At 39.9% G+C, this 14,353-nt stretch overlaps 1 protein-coding gene across 2 annotated transcripts in view; it reads left to right on the top strand.

Annotated features, from left to right (window-relative positions):
• The window catches only part of cpne5a (copine Va), a 60,648-nt gene extending 46,295 nt beyond the window's left edge, over positions 1 to 14,353 (top strand). For both annotated transcript variants that reach the window (XM_035646136.2, XM_035646134.2), the window contains 7 exons: positions 3,149 to 3,195; positions 3,684 to 3,865; positions 5,889 to 6,016; positions 7,802 to 7,904; positions 10,734 to 10,791; positions 10,984 to 11,057; positions 11,706 to 14,353. In XM_035646136.2, coding sequence (XP_035502029.2) covers positions 3,149 to 3,195; positions 3,684 to 3,865; positions 5,889 to 6,016; positions 7,802 to 7,904; positions 10,734 to 10,791; positions 10,984 to 11,057; positions 11,706 to 11,894 — 781 coding nt within the window. In that variant the 3' untranslated portion in view covers positions 11,895 to 14,353. The remainder of the gene's footprint in view (positions 1 to 3,148; positions 3,196 to 3,683; positions 3,866 to 5,888; positions 6,017 to 7,801; positions 7,905 to 10,733; positions 10,792 to 10,983; positions 11,058 to 11,705) is intronic.

Raw genomic sequence — 14,353 nt, forward strand, 5'->3', positions numbered from 1 at the left:
TTTAAATGAAATTCGCAGCGAGACGGGCCGTGTAGTGGCTTGTGAGCAGCCGTTATTGTGTGGAGATCTTATTAAGGTTTAATAGTTTCATTCCAAAATAGTATGTTCTCCCAAAATGAGAGAAAGTGTTTTTTTTCTTCTTGAAAATTGAATGTATATCTCGGTTGTGACGAGCGTTCTTTTACCAGCTTATTTTATAATGCATGTGTAATGTTTTTGGTTTTTTTAACACTAGGAAGAGATGGTATTGGTGTTAAGATATGTTTGCTGGACTGCTCCTTTTTGCGCTGCCTTGGTGTCTCATTCCCAGCACATTGTGATGTGTAGGTGTACAGCTGCATTCTTTGTCACCATGTTTTACATCGCATACAATATCCCACCCAACCCAGATTGCCAGGACTGCTGGGATTCCACATCATAAAGACTCCTGACATATGGTGTTTGTGTAACTGGAAGGGAAAAAGTCAATATGATACTGACAGATGCGTGGCAAATTTCAACTATTGCAGTTAATCAAGGTGACACACACACTGAGGCGCTGTCATTTCAGCTGAGAACTAAACTGAGAGAAGATGGGAAACTGGGTAAGATAGTGGTGATATGAAGGGACAAATTACTGGACTGAAAGTTTTGACTGAATCTAGTTGTTAGAGGCCATATGAAGGCTGGTGTCAGATTTATGAAGTCATGATTAAATGTAGGAAATAATAAATCTGTCCATACACTCAAGGAAAAGTCCAAGAAATGAAAGATGACTGAAAAATGTCTTGCTTTCAAGGTCTATAGATTGTACGATTGCAGGGATAAAAATAGTATCTACAGTACAGACCAGCCACAAGCTGTTGGTTCCTTGCAAGAACAGACACTACTGCAGCATCAGTCAACATCAACCCAATCAATTTTCGTTCTTAAGGTAAAAAAACAACAAAAGAAACTACAAAAATAATAATGCAAGTAGTCAAACCAAGGAAACATAGACACTGTGTGTATGTGCACCAAGCCACAGGGAGACGGCAGCAAATAAAGCTCCCCAGAGAGCCGAGTGTGTCCATGGTCTGTTGGCTCGAAAAGCCTCACAGTACTTTTCTCTAATGGACAGTGGGATTGCCAACATTTCTGCACCTGTTCACCCAGTGATTCCTAATGGAAAAGCAAAACTTTGGATAAGTCTCCAAAAACAGGAATTTGATCTAGATCTGCATTTTTTTATGTCAGTTCCTTGTCTACAACTGGTAGCTGGTTAAAGCTCGGAAAATATTATGGTAATGACAAATAAACTATGGCTTTGGTTTGGGTTAGGCAACTCCTGGTTTTAGCTTAGGAAATGCTCACGGCTAAGGTTAATAAGATGAATAAATGTATCTATATAAACCTCTACATAGCTGACCTTGTGAAAACTGTCAGGGTCTCTAATGATGTTATACTCAAGCTGCATTTACGGAGATTTGTAATTTGCTCTTCTGTGAATCCTCCTTTGTGAAGATGTCTTTCTGTATGCTTGTATGTAAGATCCATTGAACTCAAACCGGCTCATTTTTGTCAGGTGCAACTGAAGATTGTCTTTATTTTTTATGAATACATTGATTCTTCTTCATTATTGTTTATTTTTGTTTTTGAGATCTGTGTAAATAGTGACACATGCTCATCACAATTTCACAGAGCTCAATTTGACTCCATCAAATTACTTTTACAAAATAAAGTATATAGAAAAAATCTACAATAATATGAAACAGAAAACACTGTTAACATTGTTTTTAAATGTATTAATTGGATGTTCACAGTGTTACGCCATTAATGCAATGAATATAACTCCAGTCATTGCTGTGTACTTATCCCTGTAAACATTCAGGTTATAAAACAACACTCATGTTGTGGGTAGTTCAACTGATTAAGGACGGACTCTAAAGACGATCCTCTTGGTTCATCCTTTGACAGTAGGTGTCTAATTGTTAGTTTGACTGACAGTTCCCATGTGGACGTTTCTATAGTTCGGCACTCTGCCTTAACTCAAATTCACCACCCATTTTCTAACCAAACACTCAAAACTAACCACAGAAATCAGCGGAGACTTTCAAATTGAAGCAGCATGCCGCTGTAACAATTCCCCTTTGTCAGCTGAGCAGTCCAGTTCAATGCTGATTAATGAGCTGGGGTCAGACTCTCCTCAGGGAGAAGCCGCCATTGTCTCCGATACTGTGCTCGTGGTAATTTCACAGTGGAGGTGAAGTCAGAAAAGGCAATCAGTGCTAATCACAATGAAAGAGGCCACACTTTGATGTAAGCTCACCATCCTTTCGCTCTGCGTTTATCTCTCTAGGGAAACAAGTAAATCCAGCACAGACTAGTTTGGACTTGTTAGTTTCTTTTCAAGGTTTTGGCTATAGCTCATGAATAAAAAATATCAAGTTATTTCTGGAGTCTTGGTACTGTTGCTTTTTCACCTTGATACAGTGAATGGAATACCCCAATTTCTCCATTGATCGCACATTGGCAAGAAAGTGAAATAAAGGTTTAATGGTTATTATAATGATAATAAAGACGATGATGGTGGCTGTAATGGACAAACTGGTGCACTGTGTAATTGTTCATATATCTTGAAAAACAAGCTAGGGTAGTAAAAAACAAAACCTGGAAATAATTTCTATTTTTCAGCTCTGATGCCTTGTTGATAATCATATCCTTCCTCGCTGTGATGTTCAGTCAAGTCACTGAGCCAAATGAATCAACTTATCAAGCATTTGTGGGAACCATTTGGGGAATTACTGTGCCTTCATCAGCAACGTGTGACAGTCTCTGTTGTTTTGACTCTGCCACTGTGCTGTCAAATCTTTTAAACCATGTGTTATCTAAAGATCCGAAAACTAGTTTGGATGCTGTTCAACCAGAAGTAAATTTGTGCCCCCTTTTTTAAATTGAACAATGAGACCCTGATTTGATGCAGCAATAGCAGCATCTGTGAAACCGTTGTGAAGGTCGAAAGTGGGTCTGTTATCAACATGTTTTTGGTTTTAGTTATATCACACCTCATGGATTGAGAGGTAGAGCTGAGAGCACAGTGAAACCAGAGAGAGCCTCATTAAACTGCAGCACTGAGGTTTCTTGCCGCTCTTTTGTTAACAGCATCCTTTCCCCTATCCATCTGTTTCAGGACTCAGATTCACTTCACAGTGGCCATTGATTTCACTGCATCAAATGGTGAGCGTTCCCACTACCATCACCGTGCTCTGCTTCCATTTGTCATCTGATGTGTGACAATGGCGTTTCTCATGTTCTAAACAAGGGGCTGGATTTTTTTTCTCCTCTTTCTTTCGAATTGATGTGCTCACATGGCTAAACAATAAAAAATTGATGTATTTAATTATTTTAAGAGAGAACAGCAAAAGTGACTATCATAAAAATTTAGAAAAAGTCTAAAACTAAGCTTTATCTGGAAAATACCAAACATATGCTAGAACACAAATCATAGATGGTACTGTATGGTGCGCGAACAGATGCACAAATGCACAAAATAAACCGATATGCTCCCTCTCTAATCTTTCAGTGAAGGACCTGACAGTCCCACCAAGCACCTCCTCTGATTCACAACATCCAGTTTAGTCTTTAGGATCACTCTCACTGCAACTGTCTGTTCAGTCTCATTGTTCTGGTTTGCATCACTGACCCTGACTTTTTCGTCTTGAAAGGAAATCCGTCCCAGTCCACTTCGCTGCACTACATGAACCCATACCAGATGAATGCATATGCCATGGCCCTGAAGGCCGTGGGAGAGATCATCCAGGACTATGACAGTGATAAGATGTTCCCTGCCTTGGGATTCGGTGCCAAGCTGCCCCCGGATGGGAGGGTCTCCCATGAGTTCCCTCTGGTGAGTAATTTTTAAGGTTATTTCAGATGCTCAGGTATTAATTCGGCGTCATAATTCTTCAGCAGATTCGGTGAAAATTATTTCAACCCTCCCAGTGGAGCTTAAGAGCCCTCGTGCTTTCTCAAACGTGTATGGGTAAGCATGTTTGCATTTGCAATATGGATGTGTGCATTTTGAGACGAATGCTGCTACACCTCTAACATGCATAATTCAGAGTGAATTACAGTTACCTTTTATAGTGCAAATTAGGTTCTGTAAGGCTGAAGGATTCTTAAATCAATTTGGTTTCTCTCAGCCAGTTAATGTGCTTTGGCTGCTGCATAGTGCAGCCTAATGAGGGTAGAGTCTGCATCACTCCATATTTCCATTAGAATTTGCAAATTGACATTCATCTCAGCATATCATTGAAGCCTCATTCTCTCATGCTCTAGTCTTGTAAGTGGGTTTAAAGGTAAAGTTACGGTCCAAGGTGATATATTGGTTGTGTACGTTTGGTTGGACATTTGCCCTGTAGGCCAAGGAAGCTAACCTTCGAAGCAAAGTTTGACAAGCACACCTGGGAGCTAAGAATGCTTTCAAAATGTCATTCAGTGAAAAGTAGCTTTCTTTTTTTCTGGTGGAAAAGCATTTGTTGTACTGGAACACATCCAGCTGCAGCATCAGTGCTGCAGGGTGTGGAAGGAGCGTCCAGTCACCAGGGTTGTATTCATGTTAGCCTAGCTTTGATTGAAGGTTGAACGCTGTCAAAGGCAAACTTCAAAATAGTATGTTTATAGAGTACAAAAAACGGACATTGTGTCAACTTTCTATGGTGTGTTTTTTTTTTTTTAACCATAGCCAGGTGCTACTTGGCTACAGTTGGTCCTGTGGATGCAGGCAGCATCTCAAAAATCCTGCTCTTAACATGAGGGGCCCTCTAAACTAAAACTGATGACAAATGTTTGACCCACTCACTTGTCACATGATACTTGTGTAAATATGAATATGCGCTTCAGCCTTCTATTTAAAGCTACAACATGGGGCCTCAGTTTATGCAGGAATCCGGAGCTTGCTTTCAAGCCCAACATATTAAAAAAAAGTGTAACTTCACGCCCAGCTCCTATAGCTTCACTCCACCCACTGCATCATTTAAAAAAAATGTGGGGTGAGGGAGGTGGGGCTGGCTGTGAGATTGATGGTGTTACTGTCGGTAACGTCCTAAGGCCATAAAAATTGAGCACAACACAGAATTGCAAGGCACCCACAGAGGGCTCTTTAGAAGAGGAGGACTTCCCCCCTCCACGATCCCCTCAAGTAGTGTGGTGGAGGACCACGGTGTTCACCAGCCGGATCAGTTCGAGACCCCACTTATGCCCGAAGCCAGAGCTTTCAGAGTCGAGGCAATGCAAGAGCAAGAGAGGGTGGGGGGAAGAGTAGTAACGTAGCAATAGTTAGAGGTTGAAAGTTCGAAATGGATTGTAAAGCTACTGTATGTGATGACCATGAATGTTATTGTAGCTATTCCATAAAATGTCCCACAAATCAAGAGTGGCATCCCTATAATGTCCTTTACCCAGGTTGTATGTGTGGGTACCGCAGTATTCTGTCTCCCTCAGAGAACGTATGTTGTACGTAGGTGCCAAAGATAACGCTACGCTACAGGAAAAAGACCAGGCTATAGTTTGCCTGTAAACCCAATTTCCCGTGTCTGATAATTAATTTGCCCCACATTTGATTAAAGGGTGTTAACTTTAATATCCATTTCATGACCCAGAGGACATAATAGTTGACTCAATGTCAACGTCCAAGATGGTTTGAAATGCTAGGTAGCGTTATGAGCCATGTTCAAGCCATGAAATGCATATTTCTTGTGAATTTGACAAGAAATGTGATATTAAACCCTCCATAATGTGTTTCATCACAGTACTTTCATATGATTTAGTTTACAGCATCAATTATTTGTTACGTCATGCCCATCATATTAGATTCTGACTGACCTTTTTTTAAAAATGTTTTTGTCTTTTTCATGTTTTGTTTTCCTCAGAATGGCAACATAGACAACCCGTACTGTAACGGCATGGAGGGGATTCTTGAAGCTTACCATCAAAGCCTTAAGACGGTTCAGCTGTATGGACCCACCAACTTTGCCCCCGTTGTCAATCATGTGGCAAGGTACAAACACTCAGTCCCAGTGAACATATCAGAGAACAATCACCGTTCCTTTGAAAATCAATCTGTGGATAAAGCTCACGATGCGCCGTCAGAGGTTATAAGACAGTGAGTGAGGGTTTCTATATGAGTTGAGCCAAACCAATAAAGGAAAAATAAACAATCAGATGTTCGGCTACATAGAAGAGTGCTGGAACTCATTGCTTTTTACACAGTGTAGCCAGACTGGTAAGGTTTACTGGTGGCATTGGCAGGGTACTTCATGTCATGTGTTGATGAGTCAACACAACTTTATAGTGGACATTACCTGTATTGACTTGAAGATATATTGAACAACTGAGAGACTGATGACTGACTTGACGTGGTTCCCTGGTTAAATATTTTGGTTACTGCACCTTGTCGGTCGTAATCTAAGGCAGCTGAAGAGCTTTACATTACATTATATTGTTTTTTTGACAGTTTTATTTCCTTGTTTTCACTCACTAATGCAACAACAACTGCAACAGAAACATACCCTTACCCACCATAAGAGGATACATACATGTACCCTATGTAGTCCTGTTCCACACAGACATGCATGCATAATTAAAAGAAAAACATTAAAAAAGTTTACTGCAGGCCTCTTTATTGAATTTTAATTAATTGATAAAAATATTAGTAATAAAAAATTCTATTGCCAATGCAGACATTTTGGGTGTGAATAGTGTAGAGTAAAAAGCCATTAGAGACTTAATTTATGTTATTGCAGGTTCTTCAGTCTCTGCATATCTAAAGGATGTAGTAAAATGAAAATACTAAAAATGAATCACAAAGATGTTGCAGACCTTGAGAGATGCTATGCTACTGAGAAGTGCAATAGGTAATATGGGCTGTTGAACTGTTGCATTTGAAGGTTACAATCACGCCAAGCATTGCATACATCACAAAGAGATAGCTGGCTAATTAATGAAAGCCAGCAATGCTCTTTTAATGGTGAAAGGTGTTGATGCACACTGCAAACTGTATGTTATTATTAATGGCTGTCTGTGGCATCTGTGAAGAAAACTCAATGTTAAAAATGTAGGTTATCTGTAATGCAAATTAATGGAATATTGTGTTTGGTGCTGCAGTGAGCACTCTAACATGGTCACATGTCTCCACTGAGTGTGTCCCACAGTGTTGTCAAATATGTCAGATGTCAAATATTTCAAATGTCTCTTTAATCCCGTAAGACCAGTCATCGATCTCCGCGTCGTCGCTTGCTTGGCACTCTGTTTGATTTAAATGTTGGTGCTTCACAGTCAAATTTGCCAATCTGAACATCACCTCACCTCCGACCTGCCCTTGGCTCTCATGATGATCCGACAGGTTTTTCCCCCCGTCCAGCTCATCAAGTCTGGTGAATTGAGCGCTTGGCAATCAATAATCTTCTGAAAGAATAAGACTGCAGCACTTGCATAAACAGTTTAATAAATTATTCATTGGGCAGCCAGCGATGGGCGATAGAAACTAGGCCACACTCACTGTGGTGTCTCTGATGGATTTCGTAATAGTGTCTGGATAGACCTCTGAGACGTGAAGAGCCTCTGTTAAGCTTTCGTGTCACATGCTGGGGAAGTAGTGGGGGGAAGAATGTTTCTGAAGAACATGTTTTCTTTATTGATATTTTTGTTTTTGTTTTTTGTTAAGCTCTTGAATAGTGGTTGCCACTCTTAGGTTTTCATGTAAATCCATGGACATCTAATTTGTGCCTGTATTCAATTTCTCTGGTACTGACTGAAACCATTGCCGATGATTTCTCTGTTTCAGCTATGCAGCAGCAGTTCAAGATGGATCTCAGTACTTTGTCCTGCTCATCATCACTGATGGCGTCATATCAGACATGGCCCAGACCAAGGAGGCCATAGTGAACGTAAGAGCATCTCTAACACTAGCTGGAGGAAGTTAACCTCTCTCTCTCTCTCTCTCTCTCTCTCCCTCTCCCTCTCCCTCTCTCTCTCTCTCTCTCTCTCTCTCTCTCTCTCTCTCTCTCCCTCTCCCTCTCTCTCTCTCTCTGCTTCTCTTATTAAGCCCCTCAGGAAGCTCAGCTGAGATTCAGTCTCAGGTCAATGGGTTTTTTCAAGGCACCTTTTTGGTCCTTTTTAAAATGAATTAATTGTGTTTGTCTCGCCTATGCAGCCTTTGTGTCTTGTGAAAACATTTATAGATAGAATATGTCGACAGTGCGGCCTGCAGTCAGTCTTCAATTACCCGTTGCTCTGTGCTCTGACCCCCAGCAGACTGGGTTTAAAGGGAATTTGCGACTGTTAATCAAACCATATGAACAGCCACACCTTCCTTTTAAGATCTTGTCTGCTGCTCTGCGCTGCCTCCTCTTTTTGCTCTGCCCACAGAGCAATCGACCAAATCACCTGCTTCACTTGCCGTTCAGCCTTTGTCCTGCAGAGATGAATCATAACTAAAGATGCAACGCTCATCCTTCCACGTTTGCCTTCTCATCTGTGCTCTGGGATAGAAATGTCTTTTATAGCAGATTTCTTTTGGTAATGTTACAAGTACTGCTACTGGCCAGAGTGTACTGAAATGTGTATTCCGCTTTTTCTTGTTCCCCAAACCAGCACAGCTTAGCCTTCAGTGACTAATATGTCCACACATCTAACAGGACAGCCTCTGGGGTGAATACAAACTCCAACTCCTTCGATATTTTTCCTTTAAGCTCCAAATTAAATTTTAGGATCATAAATTATAGAAGAGAGTTTCTGTGTCTCTCTCTTTCTGACCTGCTATGCCAGAAAATAAATTAGCTTGTGTCCAGATATTAGATTATGTCTGCTGTTGTCACTTTGTTGTCTGGATGACTGAACCAGTTTATCATAAAATCCATGAATATTTTAAAAATAAACCACACATAAAGGATTAATAGATCTTCTACTCATTTTGAATCCATGAAGCAAAAGTTTCACCTGCGTGCTCTGGAACATCAACTGATTACAAAATAAGCATTCAAATGATTTATGATTTGTCACATGAACAGATATTCTGCCACTACACTTGTCACATTTGATTATCCCAATCGAGACAGGGAGTTTACGCGTGTCATTAAATCTAAAAAATAACCTCAGTACAAACCCATGCCATGCAGCCAAACTCTGTTTAAACCCGCTGAGTTTACAAACATACAAAAGTTTTGTTGAAATGTACAAAAAAAGATTCATGAGACATCTAAATTATGCAGCTATAGAAAACAGTTTGATTATAATCTTTCACACAATGCAGACATCATAGCTTCAGGGTAGAGCTGAAACAAGCTGATGCCGAATTTGTCCAACCTTGAAGGTTTGGAAACAACATAAGACAGCTGGATTTGAAGAGGTATATTACATGAACAGTATTGAACATATGGGGCATTACAGTGTTAGCAAAAACACAGTACACAAATAGAAATTATTTTTAGTGCCAATTAATCCTCCTAAAAAGTTATTAGTTTCCTTTAATGTTAAATAAAACCTTATGGCATTTGCGGTCAGTGTCTATATGTTAAATGTGGTTCGTGCAGTCAGGAGGAGGAAGTATGAGCTGAGACAGAATGATAAAGTGAGATCCCCTGAGTGACTTTACTGTACTGGCAAAGTACCAAATGGTGTAGACTGAATTATTCAGCTCTGGATACAGAATCTGATCTGGCCATCATAGGGTATATGTCTTTGAGGTATCCTTTGCTGCAAAGGGGAAAACAGAAAGTATGTATTTTTGTGTGGAGAGCAAGAGGTCATGAGGAAATAAGCCCTGTGGAGGAAATGGTCAAATGTGCCAAGAGATGGAGAACATGGAGAGGGTGGTCCTCCGCTGTCTGTTTACTCATATATCTGTGACAAGCCTCCCCCTCGGGAGGTTTTTCTAGGAACACTGACCTACTTTTACCCCTGTAAAAGCACTTCTGCTACAGGCAGATATCATTCATTCATGCCCGAGCTCTCACATTCTCCACATCAGGACCGTGTTCAAATCCAAGAAGTGGATTGCTCCACATCACAAACTGTGTGAAAGATCAAGTTTATTAAACCATTGTCATGTAGGTTTGGGTTTGGAGTAAAACAGGACATGTGGCTTTCTCAATCGGAGTCAACAATATTTGAAAAATGTCTTTGTGCAAAAATGTTTAATAAATAATGTTATACCACATGGGAAGTGTGTAGGGTGAAGTAATCATGGATACAGCTTTTGACTTTATTCATGTTTCTACATGTTATCTTAACTGTTTTAATCCCACTGCTCTCAGAACAAAGTGCAGTTTAACTGGTTTGGTATTCACCATCGTCAAACCTGCAATTAAAAAGTGTGCACTGTAAAGTAGTTAACTAAAACATTGTGTAATATTCCAACTGAGTCCTGCGAGTTGAAACATGTATTTTATATTATCCCTCCATCTTTAGGAAACACACTACAGCAACACAATGTGATGTGAAACACCTTCCAGTTATGATGCAGTGAATCATTTTCTTTTATCTTAGTTTCTTATTATTTTGTTCATTATTGTTTCTGTCTCTGGCTTTTGTGGGGAACTGTGCAGATTAATACTGACTTTGCGGAATGAAAATTGAAATGGTAGAAGAGCACAAATAATTGGAAGTGTAACCCATGCTCGGATAAAAACACTGAAGCCAGGTGTTTCTCTGAAAATACACTTTGTGTTCTTCCAGGTGTGTGAATGACAACTGACTGTTTTTCTTGTTTGTGACAGGCAGCTAAACTCCCCATGTCTATCATCATTGTTGGAGTTGGTCAAGCTGAGTTTGATGGTGAGAGAAATAACCAAAACTTCTTTGCAGAACAAATATGCATATATGAAAAAAAAAATCAGTGGAAACCTGTTTGTTGTGTCTTTGCATCAGAGGTGGTTTTATTAAAAGAAAATATAAATGAAAATGCGCCAATTTGGTTACAAAGGCATACTGGAGATTATCGTTTGATAAAACATCTTTTGTGTGTAGCCATGGTCGAGCTGGACGGTGACGACATCAGGATCTCCTCAAGAGGGAAGTTGGCAGAAAGAGACATTGTACAGGTGAGACCTTTCTGATTTTAGTTTCTCTCTCTGCTCATCCTGGGGAGGAAAGGCTCATTTCCCGAAAGCACAATGGATGAAAAATATCAACTCTACAGTGGACATTTTAGTTTGAAGATGGCAATATTGCTTTGTTTTATTTCAAAGCAAAATATATTGTTTTCAAATGTTTACCAGTGACATTCAGCCAGTTTAATATTTCAGTGACTTCCTCTCTTCTGCTTTAGAAAAACCTCCAAATTCATTCACATTTGTAGCCCCACTACTGGTAATACTCTAGAGCCTGATGTTATGGGACACCTACAAAGCTTATGTATGCCTCCTCAAATATTTAACCATGTGGGGCGAAAGCAAGTACTGAGAGTCATTTGCTGTAGTTGCTATTCAGTAATGGCTAAAGGTCACGTGATCTGGATGTAACATACTGTAGGTTACACCTACATCACAAAGTAATTGAAAGAACATGAACACAGAAACTTGAGGGATATCATTACAGCACGATTAGACCTGACCATGTGTACAAAGCGTAGGAACGGGCGTTCCATCAGCTAACTATAGGTCAAAACTTTACCTTAATCCCAAAACAAAACTGCAGACAGGATACCTTTCTTCCACATAGTCATACCTTTCTTTCCCGTGTCGCAACAGTTTGTGCCGTTCAGAGACTACATGGACCGGACAGGTAACCATGTGCTGAGCATGGCGAGGTTGGCCAAGGACGTGCTGGCGGAGATCCCTGACCAGCTGATCTCCTACATGAAGAGCAGAGGTATTAAACCAAACTCCTTCCCTCCAGCTTACTCGCCCGACGACCTCTCCCAGACCAACCCTGTCTGAGCCCCCAACACACACACACACACACACACACACACACACACACACACACACACACACACACACACACACACACACACACACACACACACACACACACACGCACACACACACACACACACACACACACACACACACACACACACACAGAGCTCTGAGTTGGGGTGGAGCAGGGTTGAGAATGTTTGGAACCCGCCTCCGACAACCGTCCTTTGAGGGGAAGATGGAAACGCTTTCGAGGCCCCTTCACAAATATTAGAACAGCTAAACAAAAAGATGATGGGACTCCATTTTGTGTTTGGAGCGTTGGGACTGTTTCTGGGGAACCTGCTGATGATCATGGAGTTTTTTCTCTCTCTCTCCCTCTGAGTGCTTGAGGCTGAGAAATCCCTGAGAGGAGAGGAGCCCGGTGGGAAAAGGAGGTTTTAGTTGTTCGCTGTCAAAGTGGTGATGTAATGGATAGCAAGTAAACCCGTAGAGAGGGCCTGTTTGAAGGCATAAATATATTAGAATGTGCCCATGCGTATCATGTTTGTGATACCTTTCGGAGTTGATGTGTGTTGAACTAGGAGATCATGTGCTTACTAATTTTTTGATTTATTTATTGCAGAAATTATTTATTCCTTCGAGGGGGTTTTGAAGGGCGGGGACTAGAGTCATATTTCCTCTGTAGTTTTCCCATCTTTTATTTTGTGACCAGTGTTATTTAAAAATAAACCCCATTTCTACTTTGATAAGGACTGTAATATAAAAGCATGTTTTGAAACCCACTCAGCTGTTTATGAACCATTTTCACTGATGGATACTGTTTGATTGCAAGCTGTAATGTAGAGGACCTGCTGTGAGCTGTCGCCATACTAATTTTCCAGCACCATGTCTTATATATGTATTTCTAATGTTTATACAAACAGAATGCACTAATTACTGTGCAAATAAAAAGCACAAAGGCTGAAAACCACTATTTTGAAAGACCCGACTGCTGCCACCATGAAAATAATGGAAAGGACCCCACGTTATGTTTTCAACACAGCTTTAACATAGTCTGCCATTATAATTTTTACAGGATTACAACAGGAATTATATTTATAAGAAATCTATGTATTAAATGAACTCATATTCATCACAAGAGCATGAAAAATAGATGCATAATTCAAAGCAAATACTTTCCCGGATAGTATGCAGAAACGTAAATTACCAGTCATGCTGCTAATATCATTCAATATCTTGCTGTGTGTGACTCTTTCCATCATATTTGTTGTGGTTGCAGTTTATTGTCTGGGATTTTGCTCGGTATTTTTAAAAGACCCTACTAATTAACTTTTTAAAGACTAATACACACTTTTCTCCTAGTTAAATTGATTTGTTTTCCCAGAGGTGAAAACAACAATCACAACAATCTTGCAACATAGTTTGAGATATTTGGACGTTGAATGTTTTTTTTTAAAGTGATCTGAGGAAAACAACAAGATTGCACATAACAAGAACAGTCACGAGTCCATCCCATCCTGATTCAGTCAGTGTCTTACGTGTGCATTGTGTCTTCTATGTTTTCCTTTTGTCAAATTCACTTTGATTGTTCCCAGATAACTTTGTTTTACACTAATGCACATAAAACACTGGGATATCATTTAACTACCTACAACACAATTATTTTAAGATTTTATTCAAGTCAATATATTCACATTATTCAATAAATCTTTTTGTGGCCCAGTTGCGTACATTCTATCTCATCTATTTATGATGGCCATTATCTCTGTCACTCAATATCTCATTCCAAATGTGCCTATTATATGGAAACATATCCAAATTCAGTTACCCAGGTGTTATTCTGCCGAGAGCAGCAGCAGGTCTCATGTGTAAGACGTACACACAGAAAATGTTGGTGACGATAAAACTGTTGCGAGATTAGAAGAAGTACAGCCTCAGCGACTGATGCACACTGTCTCCACCAGTGTCGTGTACTTTTTATACTCACAGCTCTTCACTTACGATCTTTGAAGTAATGAAAATGAACAGTGTCGTTGAGCCTTGTACAATATTCAAAGTCGAAACTTGTTTACAATTCAACTGTGGCTGTTAACATAGGAAAATGTAAACATCCATGGAATGAAATGAGTTCATTTTTTTGATTTGTTGGGTTGTTTAGTCTTACTTTACCCAAAGAGTTTCCTTGAATGATACTGGAGAACCGACGTTTACAAGGATTTGAGTTGTTCTCTGAGAATGTGAAGCTCTTAATGTATTTCTCACTACTGTTATACTTATGTGATTGAATAATTCATGTTGCTTTATGTTCTTTGTTCGCCATCTCATGTCCTTTGACTCCCACTGCTTTAGTGCTCTCCGAGGGCATAGTCGGGTGATGTAGCAAAAACTCAACCCAGAGGCAGTGAATGTCTCTGTCACAGGCCCAGCTTCATATTTCTTGAGTTGAACAAATAAAAATCTGTTTTAATTTTGTA

The sequence above is a fragment of the Scophthalmus maximus genome, chromosome 3 (genome assembly GCF_022379125.1).
Source record: "Scophthalmus maximus strain ysfricsl-2021 chromosome 3, ASM2237912v1, whole genome shotgun sequence".
NCBI lineage: Eukaryota > Metazoa > Chordata > Actinopteri > Pleuronectiformes > Scophthalmidae > Scophthalmus > Scophthalmus maximus.